The sequence below is a fragment of the Hemibagrus wyckioides genome, linkage group LG19 (genome assembly GCF_019097595.1).
Source record: "Hemibagrus wyckioides isolate EC202008001 linkage group LG19, SWU_Hwy_1.0, whole genome shotgun sequence".
Lineage (NCBI taxonomy): Eukaryota > Metazoa > Chordata > Actinopteri > Siluriformes > Bagridae > Hemibagrus > Hemibagrus wyckioides.
The window spans coordinates 14,058,071-14,072,052 of NC_080728.1; the positions used below are offsets into that span (position 1 = coordinate 14,058,071).

A 13,982-nucleotide genomic window follows, 5' to 3' on the forward strand; every position below is an offset into this window, starting at 1 on the left:
TGTGAACATTTTGTCCTCAAAGTTTGTGTTAGAAGCAGGAAAAATTTACAAGCGTAAGGATTTGAGCGAGTTTGACAAGGGACAAATTGTGATGGCTAGACCACTGGATCAGAGCATCTCCAAATCTGCAGCTCTTGTGGGGTGTTCCCGGTCTGCAGTGGTCAGTATCTATCAAAAGTATCCTTTAAGTCTTGTAAGTATCCTTAAAGTCCTGTAAGTTGCGAGGTGGTATGTATCTGGTTGAATGTTTTTTAGGGTTTTCCACAGTCCAAATTGTTTAATACAATACCACAAGCAACACATTGTGAATTATGGCACTACAAAAATAAAGGATATTAAAGATTAACATTCTTTAACATCACAATGTATGACCCAGCAGATAGAAGACAGCTCTACGCTATAAACGTTGACATTTTTCTTTTACATTGTGTTCTAGAAATGTCCTTTTGTTAAGGTTCAGGATGATGATGTGTGAAGTAGGAATACTGGAACTAGGGACTGGTTAATTTTGGCTCTTATCTGTTATCGCAAGTGCTTCTATTGATAGCCTCAGCTGTCCCTCACTGCTTGCGTCCTAACAGAGGCTTGGATTTAAAAGCAACCACCACCTGCCACTTGCAAATGACAGAAAGGCATGGCGTGAGTCTGACAGGATTTCTCATGATAACAGGAAGCTATTTGCGGAGCGCAATAAAGCTATTGTATAGCCACACAGGAGCCATTTTATTGTCTCTCATTCTATTGTCGAAGCTGCTGCGCTACTAAACCACTGCTGGATCAGTGTTACTGCTTTCCTGAGAATGCTACCCCAGTAATATCTGGCTCATTGGTGGTCTCTTTCCTTTGATTGACAGGACAAAGGTGGGGCTGAGAAACTGGGTAGAACAACAGGTGGTCTACAGTAAGCAACTGTACACCTACAAAATGCATCTATAAATGGGTACCTAATAAAATGGCCACTGAGGGTATTATAGCATTATGCATGAGAACAGACATCAAGAAATCCTTATTATTTGACATGATCTATAGATTTTAAGCAGCATATAACTGTGATATGGTTTATTAACATGATGCCATATGTTCATAAAAGGAGTAAAGTGCTGTACAAATGAATGCATTCCTACTGCAGCTCTCAGGGACCATCGCACTTTCCTCACTTCATACACATCCTTTCTGCAAATTATGAAGTTATTTTCTAAGAACAAATCCATTCATCCATTCATCCATTCTCTACACCACTTATCCTACATGGTTGCAGGGAACCTGAACCTTAGAAGACACAGGGCACAAGGCATGGTTCAATTAGCAAATACAACCTTCTACAAAATTTAAGAGCTTTTTGTGTGACACTGTTTGGACAGGTCTATGGACACTTGACTATATACAAAACTAAATAGGTATTAAAGGAAAAGGACACAGCCTGAGACACAACCTTAATATATACCAGCTACCAAGTTACAGATGTGCCTGCCCACTGACTTTATCCCAGTCATTAGATATGTACAGTCTTTTGTTTTCTTTTCTATTCAGGTCGTTATTTTGCTTAAGTTGACCCCTTAAACAAGACCCCTAACCCACTAGAATATCCTTGGATTGAACAAGGATATGTTCCTGATATCATTTATACAGCCCTTAAGGTTATACAATTATTCTTGTAGTTTGTCCTCTGGAGACTGGTGTCTCACATGGTAGGAATGTTATGTGAGTAAGTGCGCTAATTTGCAAATGAAAGAAAAATTAAAGGTATGTTGTTAAGAAAGAGCAAGTTATGTCTGGTTCCTGGAAGTCACTGGAGGTTTTAGGGGTTAAAAATGACAAGAAATCAAAATGGTACAAGTTACAATGGTTTCAAAAACTTTTTTATTCCAGGTTATAATAACATGAAATTGTAAATCAGACTCAATAATTGAACATTTATATTTGTTGTGTCAGATCTTATTAGGATTGAAAGAACTACTAATGGCAACTGATAAGCTTGGTGTCTTGCCTTGCAAGAGAACCTATTATGAGGCACAAATGTGTGCATCTGTTTTGTGACTGAAAAAAGAACTTGGTAGACTTGGTAGGAAGCACATACCAGAGGTCAGAGCCTGGATATGGGTCCCAGAGACACTTGAAAAGGTCTAGAGAAGAAAATAGCTCTCAGTGCATCTGTCCAAAAACCTCCCTTCACAGTCCAAAGCTTGAGGGGTTTTACTCAAGAGAGGTCACATGGTCCAAGAGGACTCTATAAAAGCTCACCCCCTTCAGTCGTCTTATCTCCAGTTGGTGGTGAGCTGAGGCTGTTCCTCAATCTTCTGTTCTCTCAAAGACAGATCACAGCGTAGCTACAATGTCTGACACTGAGGAGTTTGTGGAGGAGTATGACGAGGAGGAAGAAGAGGAAGAAGTTGAGGAAGAGGAGAACGTAGAGGAGGCCCCTGAAGTAGAGGATAATGAAAATGAGGCAGAGGAAGAAGAAGAACAAGAAGAAGAAGAAGACTCCAAGCCCAAACCAAAGATGTTTGTCCCAGCCATTATCCCTCCCAAGCTTCCTGATGGCGAGAAGGTGGACTTTGATGACCTCCATCGCAAACGTGTCGAGAAGGACTTCAATGAACTTCAGAGCCTCATTGAGGCACACTTCACCAACAGGCAGAAAGAGGAAGATGAGCTGGTGGCCCTGAAGACCCGCATTGAGCGCAGACGTGCAGATCGCGCCGAGCAGCAGCGCATTCGAACCGAGCAGGATCGCGAGAGACAGGCTCGTTTGGCTGAGGAAAGGGCACGGCGTGAGGAAGAGGCAGCTAAACTCCGGGCTGAGGAGGACGCCAAGAAGAAGAAACTCCTCGCTAATAAGGGCTATGGAGGCTATCTGCAGAAGGTAGAACCGAAGAGGGGCAAGAAGCTGACAGAACGTGAGAAGAAGACGAAGGTACTCATGGAACGCCGCAAACCGCTCAACATCGACCACCTTAACCAAGAGAAACTGGCTGAAAAGGCCAGAGATCTCTGGCAGTGGCTGCAGCAGCTCCATGCTGAGAAGTTTGACCTGGGTGAGCAGCTGAAGAGGCAGAAGTATGACATCAATGTGCTGCGCAACCGTGTCAGTGACCATCAGAGGTACAGCAAGACAACCAAGACCACCAGGAAGTCCTGGAAGTAGATAGTGTGGATTAGGGAATATGATGATGTGGTGAACTTTTATTGATTTAACTTTGAAGAATCAGATTGTTTTTTTGATTTACAGTGAATACTTTTGCTTAGAAAGATCAGCCAACACCATACTTGTTGCCACTACAAACTCAAGACTGATAGACATTCAGTGTGTTAATGATTCTGTATCACTTATACTATTGAGGGCAAAGGGTTTGCATTTCCTGTGGTGTATGAAGGGAAAAGAGGAAAATGATTCACTAATTTGAAAGGTATCTCCAAAAAATTAATTAAATAAATAAATAAATAAATAAATAAATAAATAAATAGTCAGGGCAATAATACATAAGGCAGATTTCAACAGGAAAATTGTTTCAAAAGAATGCAGGGTTTGACCTCTGCCATTCAAGAAGAATGGGCAAAGATTTAATGAACCATCATGCCTAATTAACCACACATTTCTAGAAGGAAGTGTGGGTGGGTAGGGAAAGAGGTCCCAAGGGAAATCCTGAGGTTATAGATAGTTACACAGGAAAAGAAGATGAGTTATTTGAGAGAAAATATTAAAATCAAATACTGCAAAGTAGATACAAATTGTTACAACAAATATATAAGTATATGAATCATATAATAGTATGTTGTTTTTTTTCTATTCTTACTTGTAATAAGAAAGGAACATCTGTGGAACCTCACACACCAAATGTCTTGTTGCTATAAATGACATTTTTATCATGTCTTTTTCATTTTGTCCTAAGGGTATACAAACTTTTGCACTCAACTGTATGAAATAGCTATTGGAAAGAAGAAAAAAAGTTTTGTTTCCTATAAGTGGAAGAACTTTAGTCACATTAAAGTAGCTATCTATTGTAAGGTGCTATTTTTAAGTGTATTATCCACTGAACATTGTCTTTATCTACGTGGTGGAATGGAAGGCATGCCTGCATGGACACGGCATTATCTCAACCTCGACAGCACACCTCAAACTGAATGTTACAATGAACAGACAATCGCGGACCATGTTTAAGATTATTTTTAGCACCAACTAAACATTAATAAAACGTTTTATTCACTTTTGATTAAATGTTAAATGCTTTTTCTTTTATTCAGAACACATGAAGATTCTCTCACACTGGCAGCTAAGGTCTGCTTAAAATGTTAAAGGCGTGTTGAACAATAACTACACAAAGGATTTTGTTTGGATGCCTAATGGTTTTTGTTTCATAATGGGGTTCTAATTTAGGTGTGACTAGGCATTTAAACCATACAGAAGTTGTTACTAACTTACTTTCACAGAAAGCTAAAAAAAAAAAAGAAAAAAAAAAAGCCAGATAGCCATCATCCATACACACATAGATGTGTAATAAATTAAAGGACTAAGACAAACCTTACTAAATGTTGTGAGAATTATGCCATTTCTGGTACTGACTATCACAGCCTCAGCTTTATGGGTCTCATCTACAAAAATGACTACAGCCTTATTCAGTCGGGCTGCAGACACAATGCTCCTCTCACAGATTAACCTTGCTACCGCAGAAGGGCATTCCACTAGGGAGCATGAGACAGTTGGTAGCACTTTAAACCTGTGCGTTCACGTTAGGTTTGCAAACACGATGTAATGTACATAAACACAAGGAGGAGTTTCACTCAGATGAAGCTACTAATTATGCTGCAGAAAAAAATGACCTAGACATTTCCCCAACGTATGATAATGATGTATGTGCGCTGAACCCTTTTCAAATACTGCAGCAGATTTACAGAGGATACAGAGGCAAATAAAGTGAAAAGGTCCAATTACATATCAATCATGATTGATGGTGCAAGAGATTCTTCAGTGACAGAAAATTAAGCTCTATATGTCAGGTATTTACATGATGGGCTGCCAGTTAATCATCTTGTCTCTGGCATAGAGCAGTTACATGCTTATGCTGATGGTGTGACTGACTGCATTCAATCCTAAATGTCAAAATTTGGATTAGATGACTGGAAGCAAAACCTTGTTGGATTTTGTGCTCATGGTGCAAAGGTGAACATGGGCCAAACAGCTGGTGTTGTTGCAAAACTGAGAGTGGACAATCCAAAACTGATAGACATTCAGTGTATGGGTCACAGACTGGAGCTGGCACTTCTTGGGGTTTTGAAAGAGGTGAGCTTAGTGAGTCGTATAAATGACACTTTGCATTTGATAGCCCAAAGAGCCACAGAGAACTTAAGACAGTTCGTGAAGAATTTGAATCTAGGTTCTACAAACCAAAGCCACATGCAACCATAAAGAACAATTCAGACAGATAAAGTATGTTTTTTTGTTTATTATAATTTTGTTCATTTGCAGTTCATACATTTCATGCTCAATGATGCTCAAGCTGTCCGTAGAGGGTTGCCTCTGCCAAATTCTTAGTGCTAAAGGAAACAAGATAATAGAAATATTCAGTCATGTAGTCTTAGCTGTGATGCAAAACTGGTGTTTCACAAATATACATTCAAGTCTTCAAAATTTCACAAGAAAGAAGTAGTTTATCAGATTTTTTTTCTACAAATATTTCCTCTGAACATTCTACAGTCGTTCGCTCTGAAGGCCATGTGACAAGGTTAGTCTTCATAAATAGTTGTTACACCATTTGTAGAAAGCTATTATAGCATTGTAATGCAGACTGTATTGTAATTGCAAGCTGTGTTAAGATAAACAATAAGAAGAACTTACACCATATAAAATTAAACCCTTGCATACACCAATTGTTTCAGGGGTTGTTTAGGCAGCACACTGATAAATCTGACATTTCAGAGAGGAGCACAGGAAAGCCAAAAACAGTGAGAGACTAGTGTGGACTGGCAAGATGTGTAAGCTGACAGTCTTGGATCTTTCATTCATGTAAACACTCACGTAAACAATATACATGCATACAAGGTCTATTAAAAACAAACCGTTCTATATCCTTATAGCTTTGTTAAGGAATCATATGGTTTCTCTCTCTCAGAGGCATGGCACTGACAAGCCCTCAAAAATGTCATTTTCCAGCTAATACTTTTAATGACGGTGAGTGAGAGCTGTTGGATTTTATCTCATTCATCTGTATTATCTGTCATGTTTTTGGCTCCAATAGGTGAGGCCCTGTGGCTATCTAAAGAAAATCACTCTCTGAAAAGGTGCAGGATATCAATATACCTCTAAACTTCAACATTTTCAAAGCCAGATATTAGCCTAAAGGTTTAATATTAATCATAATCTTTGCAAAACACCATGAATCTCCTTAGATTTATCTGTCCAACTATTTTATGGTGAAGCTTTTATGGGGTAAAAAACAAATTACGGTTAAATCGACTGATGGCAGGCAAGGAGGTACTGAGTTATGTTGTTTCCTTCATTGTTCCTACCCTTCTGGAGCTGGTCTTGGGTCCCCATCATCTTCATCTGACTCTGTGTCATCAGAATCATCCTCCTCATCATCATCATCCTCTTCATCAGTTTCAGCTGGTTCACATGGTCTAGCAGGTGGTCCTGTCTTTTTTTGCTGTGAAATTTCACCATGAATTAAAAGAAGGTTCATTTTATCGATTCACACTCAATGCTTTAAATCTTAGAATCTTTGTACAAGGGTCAATACTAGCCTAAAATCGTTTAATGTGATTAATGTGTGCAGTAAAAAATGACAGGTCAAGCATGAGAATGAAGAACACATACGAAACCAATTTTCTTAAGGCTTGCAGAGAGTTTTCTTGGGTACTAAAGGAATGTCTGGATTGAATCTGTATCTGATGACACTCAAACTGATGTTGGTAACATATTATTAGTATTTTTTGTTTCATATGAATCTCCTGCAGCTTATAGCAGACTCATTTACCTTGGTACTGTCTTCAGACTCATCACTGCTACTATTTCATTCATGTAAACACTCACGTAAACAATATACATGGAATTAGGTTTCACACATTAATGAAAGTGTTTCAAAACCAACCTTGCCCAAAAGCTCTTCAAAATCAGGTGGCCATTCTTGCATCAGGTTATCAATGTCTGGCATGGGTCTGAGGAAGACATTAAGGCATTACTTTCTTTCTTGAGTTATAGATTGAAATTTGTTTGTGTGGAACAGCTGTGCCAGCTGAACCAGTTTGTTGTGGGACAGTGTTTGTTCAAGCTTGTGTATCCAGTATTGTGTGTACTGTAAGTGAATGTTTGTTATAATTTATAGTGTGTTACTGCAAGCTGTAAATCACTGTGTGCTAGTGTTTGTACCTGGTGTACAGAACTGTGGCTGGAGGTTTGGAGCGATGGAGTTGACTGATGCTATCTATCCAGTCATCAATAGCTTTTGGGTTCTTCTGTGCACTCTTGATACTCTTCACCTTCACTTCCTATTAAAGATATTTTTATTGTGTGTGTGAAGAATGAGGACTTATCAACGTGCACAATACAACACAAACTAGCTTCTTTAAATAATGCTTCTGTATATATCAAACAGTTTGAAATTCATTTCTACACTGTATTTCAGATGAACTGTTTGTGAGTGTGTGTGTGTCCTCACAGTGACATTGTGCTGTTTACGGTTCTCAGAAAGCCACGGGGAGAGCACCGTTGGGTCTGATTGCTTAGCACATGGTTTGTCCATCACAGTGGTCTGTGGTGTGTATCTGAAAGGAAGAGACATTTATATTAATCCATTTTCATGTTAGATTATATGAAAAATGTTTGAACATGGATTTCAATTTGTTTCCATCACTGTTCCTACCCTTCTGGAGCTGGTCTTGGGGCCCCATAATCTTCATCTGATTCTGTGTCATCAGAATCATCCTCATCATCATCATCCTCTTCATCAGTTTCAGCTGGTTCACATGGTCTAGCAGGTGGTCCTGTCTTTTTTTGCTGTGAAATTTCACCATGATTTAAAAGAAGGTTCATTTTATCGATTCACACTCAATGCTTTAAATCTTAGAATCTTTGTACAAGGGTCAATACTAGCCTAAAATCGTTTAATGTGATGAATGTGTGCAGTAAAAAATGACAGGTCAAGCATGAGAATGAAGAACACATACGAAACCAATTTTCTTAAGGCTTGCAGAGAGTTTTCTTGGGTACTAAAGGAATGTCTGGATTGAATCTGTATCTGATGACACTCAAACTCTGATGTTGGTATCATATTATTAGTATTTTTTGTTTCATGTGAATCTCCTGCAGCTTATAGCAGACTCATTTACCTTGGTACTGTCTTCAGACTCATCACTGCTACTATTTCATTCATGTAAACACTCACGTAAACAATATACATGGAATTAGGTTTCACACATTAATGAAAGTGTTTCAAAACCAACCTTGCCCAAATGCTCTTCAAAATCAGGTGGCCATTCTTGCATCAGGGTATCAATGTCTGGCATGGGTCTGAGGAAGACATTAAGGCATTACTTTCTTTCTTGAGTTATAGATTGAAATTTGTTTGTGCGGAACAGCTGTGCCAGCTGAACCAGTTTGTTGTGGGACAGTGTTTGTTCAAGCTTATGTATCCTGTATTGTGTGTACTGTAAGTGAATGTTTGTTATAATTTATAGTGTGTTACTGCAAGCTGTAAATCACTGTGTGCTAGTGTTTGTACCTGGTGTAAAGTACTGTGGCTGGAGGTTTGGAGCGATGGAGTTGACTGATGCTATCTATCCAGTCATCAATAGCTTTTGGGTTCTTCTGTGCACTCTTGATACTCTTCACCTTCACTTCCTATTAAAGATATTTTTATTGTGTGTGTGAGGAATGAGGACTTATCAACATGCACAATACAACACAAACTAGCTTCTTTAAATAATGCTTCTGTATATATCAAACAGTTTGAAATTCATTTCTACACTGTATTTCAGATGAACTGTTCGTGAGTGTGTGTGTGTCCTCACAGTGACATTGTGCTGTTTACGGTTCTCAGAAAGCCACGGGGAGAGCACCGTTGGGTCTGATTGCTTAGCACATGGTTTATCCATCACAGTGGTCTGTGTTGTGTATCTGAAAGGAAGAGACATTTATATTAATCCATTTTCATGTTAGATTATATGAAAAATGTTTGAACATGGATTTCAATTTGTTTCCATCACTGTTCCTACCGTTCTGGAGCTGGTCTTGGGGCCCCATAATCTTCATCTGATTCTGTGTCATCAGAATCATCCTCCTCATCATCATCATCCTCTTCATCAGTTTCAGCTGGTTCACATGGTCTAGCAGGTGGTCCTGTCTTTTTTTGCTGTGAAATTTCACCATGATTTAAAAGAAGGTTCATTTTATCGATTCACACTCAATGCTTTAAATCTTAGAATCTTTGTACAAGGGTCAATACTAGCCTAAAATCGTTTAATGTGATGAATGTGTGCAGTAAAAAATGACAGGTCAAGCATGAGAATGAAGAACACATACGAAACCAATTTTCTTAAGGCTTGCAGAGTTTTCTTGGGTACTAAAGGAATGTCTGGATTGAATCTGTATCTGATGACACTCAAACTCTGATGTTGGTATCAAATTATTAGTATTTTTTCTTTTATGTGAATCTCCTGCAGCTTATAGCAGACTCATTTACCTTGGTACTGTCTTCAGACTCATCACTGCTACTATTTCATTCATGTAAACACTCACGTAAACAATATACATGGAATTAGGTTTCACACATTAATGAAAGTGTTTCAAAACCAACCTTGCCCAAAAGCTCGTCAAACTCAGGTGGCCATTCCTGCATCAGGGTATCAATGTCTGGCATGGGTCTGAGGAAGACATTAAGGCATTACTTACTTTCTTGAGTTATAGATTGAAATTTGTTTGTGTGGAACAGCTGTGCCAGCTGAACCAGTTTGTTGTGGGACAGTGTTTGTTCAAGCTTGTGTATCCAGTATTGTGTGTACTGTAAGTGAATGTTTGTTATAATTTATAGTGTGTTACTGCAAGCTGTAAATCACTGTGTGCTAGTGTTTGTACCTGGTGTAAAGTACTGTGGCTGGAGGTTTGTAGCGATGGAGTTGACTGATGCTATCTATCCAGTCATCTTCATCTTCATCTGACTCTGTGTCATCAGAATCATCCTCCTCCTCCTCATCATCCTCTTCATCAGTTTCAGCTGGTTCACATGGTCTAGCAGGTGGTCCTGTCTTTTTTTGCTGTGAAATTTCACCATGAATTAAAAGAAGGTTCATTTTATCAATTCACACTCAATGCTTTAAATCTTAGAATGTTTGTACAAGGGTCAATACTAGCCTAAAATCATTTAATGTGATGAATGTGTGCAGTAAAATATGACAGGTCAAACATGAGAATGAAGAACACATACGAAACCAATTTTCTTAAGTTTTGTAGAGAGTTTTCTTGGGTGCTAAAGGAATGTCTGGATTGAATCTGTATCTGATGACACTCAAACTCTGATGCTGGTATCATATTATTGGTATTTTTTCTTTTATGTGAATCTCCTGCAGTTTATAGCAGACTCATTTACCTTGATACTGTCTTCAGACTCATCACTGCTACTATTGGCCATGCTTTTCAGCTGCTGTTGGCTTGTGTTCCTTAAGACTGGAAACATAACACTATACTTTAGCAATGCTGGAAATGTTTCACATTGAAATCGTACAGCATTAAGAGCCTCAGCTGACCTGCTTGCCATGGAGTAGGTGCGTACAAACTGGCCACCTCTCCTGAGTCATTGATGTCCAGAGTCTTGTTGTTGGGCGGCTTAGCAATAAGCTCAGGCTGAAAACGTCACACAAAAATTAAATTAAACAGCATAGCCAGCTAACACATTCGCTACTAACAGTTAGACAACATTGACAGTTGGCTCGAGAGCTAACTTAGTTTTGTGCAACAAAAAAAATGTGCGTTGAGAGGAGCACAGGAAAGCCAAAGAATTAAAACAAACCTGGAAGTTTCTGATTTCAGAATAAAGTGAGAACAGGACATGGAGAGACTGGATTCGGCTCTCGTATACTGGAATGTCCAAGATACCTATAGAAATTCATCTATTAAAATTATATTATAAAGCAGATCGTAAAAAAATTAAATAAAATAAAGACAGTTTAACTAACCGCAAATTGTGTCGATGTACTCTTCCAGGTCACAGTCAATATCTGCTGTGGGGAGGTTCAGCTGCGAGAGAGAGAGAAAGAGAGAGAGAGAGAGAGAGAGAGACTGATTCTACTGTACATTCATTTTGTGTGATGTTACTGAAAAATACACTTCATAAACATGAAATATCCTTGTTTAAAAACAGTGAGACACTAGTGTGGACTGGCAAGATTTGTAAGCTGACAGTCTTGGATCTTTCATTCATGTAAACAATATACATGGAATTAGGTTTCACACATTAATGAAAGTGTTTCAAAACCAACCTTGCCCAAAAGCTCTTCAAACTCAGGTGGCCATTCTTGCATCAGGGTATCAGTGTCTGGCATGGGTCTGAGGAAGACATTAAGGCATTACTTACTTTCTTGAGTTATAGATTGAAATTTCGTTTGTTGTGGGACAGTGTTTGTTCAAGCTTATGTATCCTGTATTGTGTGTACTGTAAGTGAATGTTTGTTATAATTTATAGTGTGTTACTGCAAGCTGTAAATCACTGTGTGCTAGTGTTTGTACCTGGTGTAAAGTACTGTGGCTGGAGGTTTGGAGCGATGGAGTTGACTGATGCTATCTATCCAGTCATCAATAGCTTTTGGGTTCTTCTGTGCACTCTTGATACTCTTCACCTTCACTTCCTATTAAAGATATTTTTATTGTGTGTGTGAGGAATGAGGACTTATCAACGTGCACAATACAACACAAACTAGCTTCTTTAAATAATGCTTCTGTATTTATCAAAGAGTTTGAAATTCATTTCTACACTGTATTTCAGATGATCTGTTTGTGAGTGTGTGTGTGTCCTCACAGTGACATTGTGCTGTTTACGGTTCTCAGAAAGCCACGGGGAGAGCACCGTTGGGTCTGATTGCTTAGCACATGGTTTATCCATCACAGTGGTCTGTGGTGTGTATCTGAAAGGAAGAGACATTTACATTAATCCATTTTCATGTTAGATTATATGAAAAATGTTTGAACATGGATTTCAATTTGTTTCCATCACTGTTCCTACCGTTCTGGAGCTGGTCTTGGGGCCCCATAATCTTCATCTGACTCTGTGTCATCAGAATCATCCTCATCATCATCATCCTCTTCATCAGTTTCAGCTGGTTCACATGGTCTAGCAGGTGGTCCTGTCTTTTTTTGCTGTGAAATTTCACCATGATTTAAAAGAAGGTTCATTTTATCGATTCACACTCAATGCTTTAAATCTTAGAATCTTTGTACAAGGGTCAATACTAGCCTAAAATCGTTTAATGTGATGAATGTGTGCAGTAAAAAATGACAGGTCAAGCATGAGAATGAAGAACACATACGAAACCAATTTTCTTAAGGCTTGCAGAGAGTTTTCTTGGGTACTAAAGGAATGTCTGGATTGAATCTGTATCTGATGACACTCAAACTCTGATGTTGGTATGATATTATTAGTATTTTTTCTTTTATGTGAATCTCCTGCAGCTTATAGCAGACTCATTTACCTTGGTACTGTCTTCAGACTCATCACTGCTACTATTTCATTCATGTAAACACTCACGTAAACAATATACATGGAATTAGGTTTCACACATTAATGAAAGTGTTTCAAAACCAACCTTGCCCAAAAGCTTGTCAAACTCAGGTGGCCATTCCTGCATCAGGGTATCAATGTCTGGCATGGGTCTGAGGAAGACATTAAGGCATTACTTACTTTCTTGAGATATAGATTGAAATTTGTTTGTGCGGAACAGCTGTGCCAGCTGAACCAGTTTGTTGTGGGACAGTGTTTGTTCAAGCTTGTGTATCCAGTATTGTGTGTACTGTAAGTGAATGTTTGTTATAATTTATAGTGTGTTACTGCAAGCTGTAAATCACTGTGTGCTAGTGTTTGTACCTGGTGTAAAGTACTGTGGCTGGAGGTTTGGAGCGATGGAGTCGACTGATGCTATCTATCCAGTCATCAATAGCTTTTGGGTTCTTCTGTGCACTCTCGATACTCTTCACCTTCACTTCCTATTAAAGATATTTTTATTGTGTGTGTGAGGAATGAGGACTTATCAACGTGCACAATACAACACAAACTAGCTTCTTTAAATAATGCTTCTGTATATATCAAAGAGTTTGAAATTCATTTCTACACTGTATTTCAGATGAACTGTTTGTGAGTGTGTGTGTGTCCTCACAGTGACATTGTGCTGTTTACGGTTCTCAGAAAGCCACGGGGAGAGCACCGTTGGGTCTGATTGTTTAGCACATGGTTTGTCCATCACAGTGGTCTGTGGTGTGTATCTGAAAGGAAGAGACATTTATATTAATCCATTTTCATGTTACATTATATGAAAAATGTTTGAACATGGATTTCAATTTGTTTCCATCACTGTTCCTACCGTTCTGGAGCAGTTCTTGGCTCCCCATCATCTTCATCTGACTCTGTGTCATCAGAATCCTCCTCCTCCTCCTCATCATCCTCTTCATCATGTTTAGTTGGCGTACAAGGGTCGATACTAGCCTAAAATCGTTTTATGTGATGAATGTGTGCAGTAAAAAATGACAGGTCAAGCATGAGAATGAAGAACACATACGAAACCAATTTTCTTAAGGTTTGCAGAGAGTTTGCTTGCGTACTAAAGGAATGTCTGGATTGAATCTGTATCTGATGACACTCAAACTCTGATGTTGGTATCATATTATTGGTATTTTTAATTTTATGTGAATCTCCTGCAGTTTATAGCAGACTCATTTACCTTGGTACTGTCTTCAGACTCATCACTGCTACTATTGGCCATGCTTTTCAGCTGCTGTTGGCTTGTGT

General features: G+C 38.7%; 2 protein-coding genes across 2 annotated transcripts; one reads left to right on the forward strand and one right to left on the reverse strand.

Annotated features, from left to right (window-relative positions):
- The first annotated feature begins 2,248 nt into the window (after positions 1–2,248).
- On the forward strand, positions 2,249–3,175 carry tnnt2c (troponin T2c, cardiac). Its single transcript, XM_058416619.1, has one exon. It carries the CDS (start codon positions 2,333–2,335, stop codon positions 3,143–3,145), a length of 813 nt encoding a protein of 270 aa, XP_058272602.1. The 5' UTR covers positions 2,249–2,332; the 3' UTR covers positions 3,146–3,175.
- A 2,305-nt stretch (positions 3,176–5,480) lies between these two features.
- Positions 5,481–13,956, reverse strand: LOC131370472 (nucleolar protein dao-5-like). Its single transcript, XM_058417819.1, has 23 exons — positions 13,915–13,956; positions 13,558–13,679; positions 13,354–13,459; positions 13,065–13,183; positions 12,787–12,853; positions 12,207–12,340; positions 12,003–12,108; positions 11,714–11,832; positions 11,467–11,533; positions 11,164–11,224; positions 10,911–11,083; positions 10,735–10,831; positions 10,578–10,654; positions 9,208–9,344; positions 9,004–9,109; positions 8,715–8,833; positions 8,437–8,503; positions 7,857–7,990; positions 7,653–7,758; positions 7,364–7,482; positions 7,086–7,152; positions 6,505–6,641; positions 5,481–5,532 (listed from the first exon to the last, which is right to left on the reverse strand). Exons 1-23 carry the CDS (start codon positions 13,954–13,956, stop codon positions 5,481–5,483), a joined length of 2,334 nt encoding a protein of 777 aa, XP_058273802.1.
- Positions 13,957–13,982: the final 26 nt, after the last annotated feature.

Coding starts and splice junctions, on each gene's coding strand:
- tnnt2c (XM_058416619.1), top strand. CDS start 2,333: ATGTCTGACACTGAGGAGTTTGTGGAGGAGTATGACGAGGAGGAAGAA.
- LOC131370472 (XM_058417819.1), bottom strand. CDS start 13,956: ATGGCCAATAGTAGCAGTGATGAGTCTGAAGACAGTACCAAG. Junction 13,680..13,914: donor AGTCTGAAGACAGTACCAAG/GTAAATGAGTCT, acceptor AAACGATTTTAG/GCTAGTATCGACCCTTGTAC. Junction 7,153..7,363: donor GCCACAGTTCTGTACACCAG/GTACAAACACTA, acceptor TGTCTTCCTCAG/ACCCATGCCAGACATTGATA.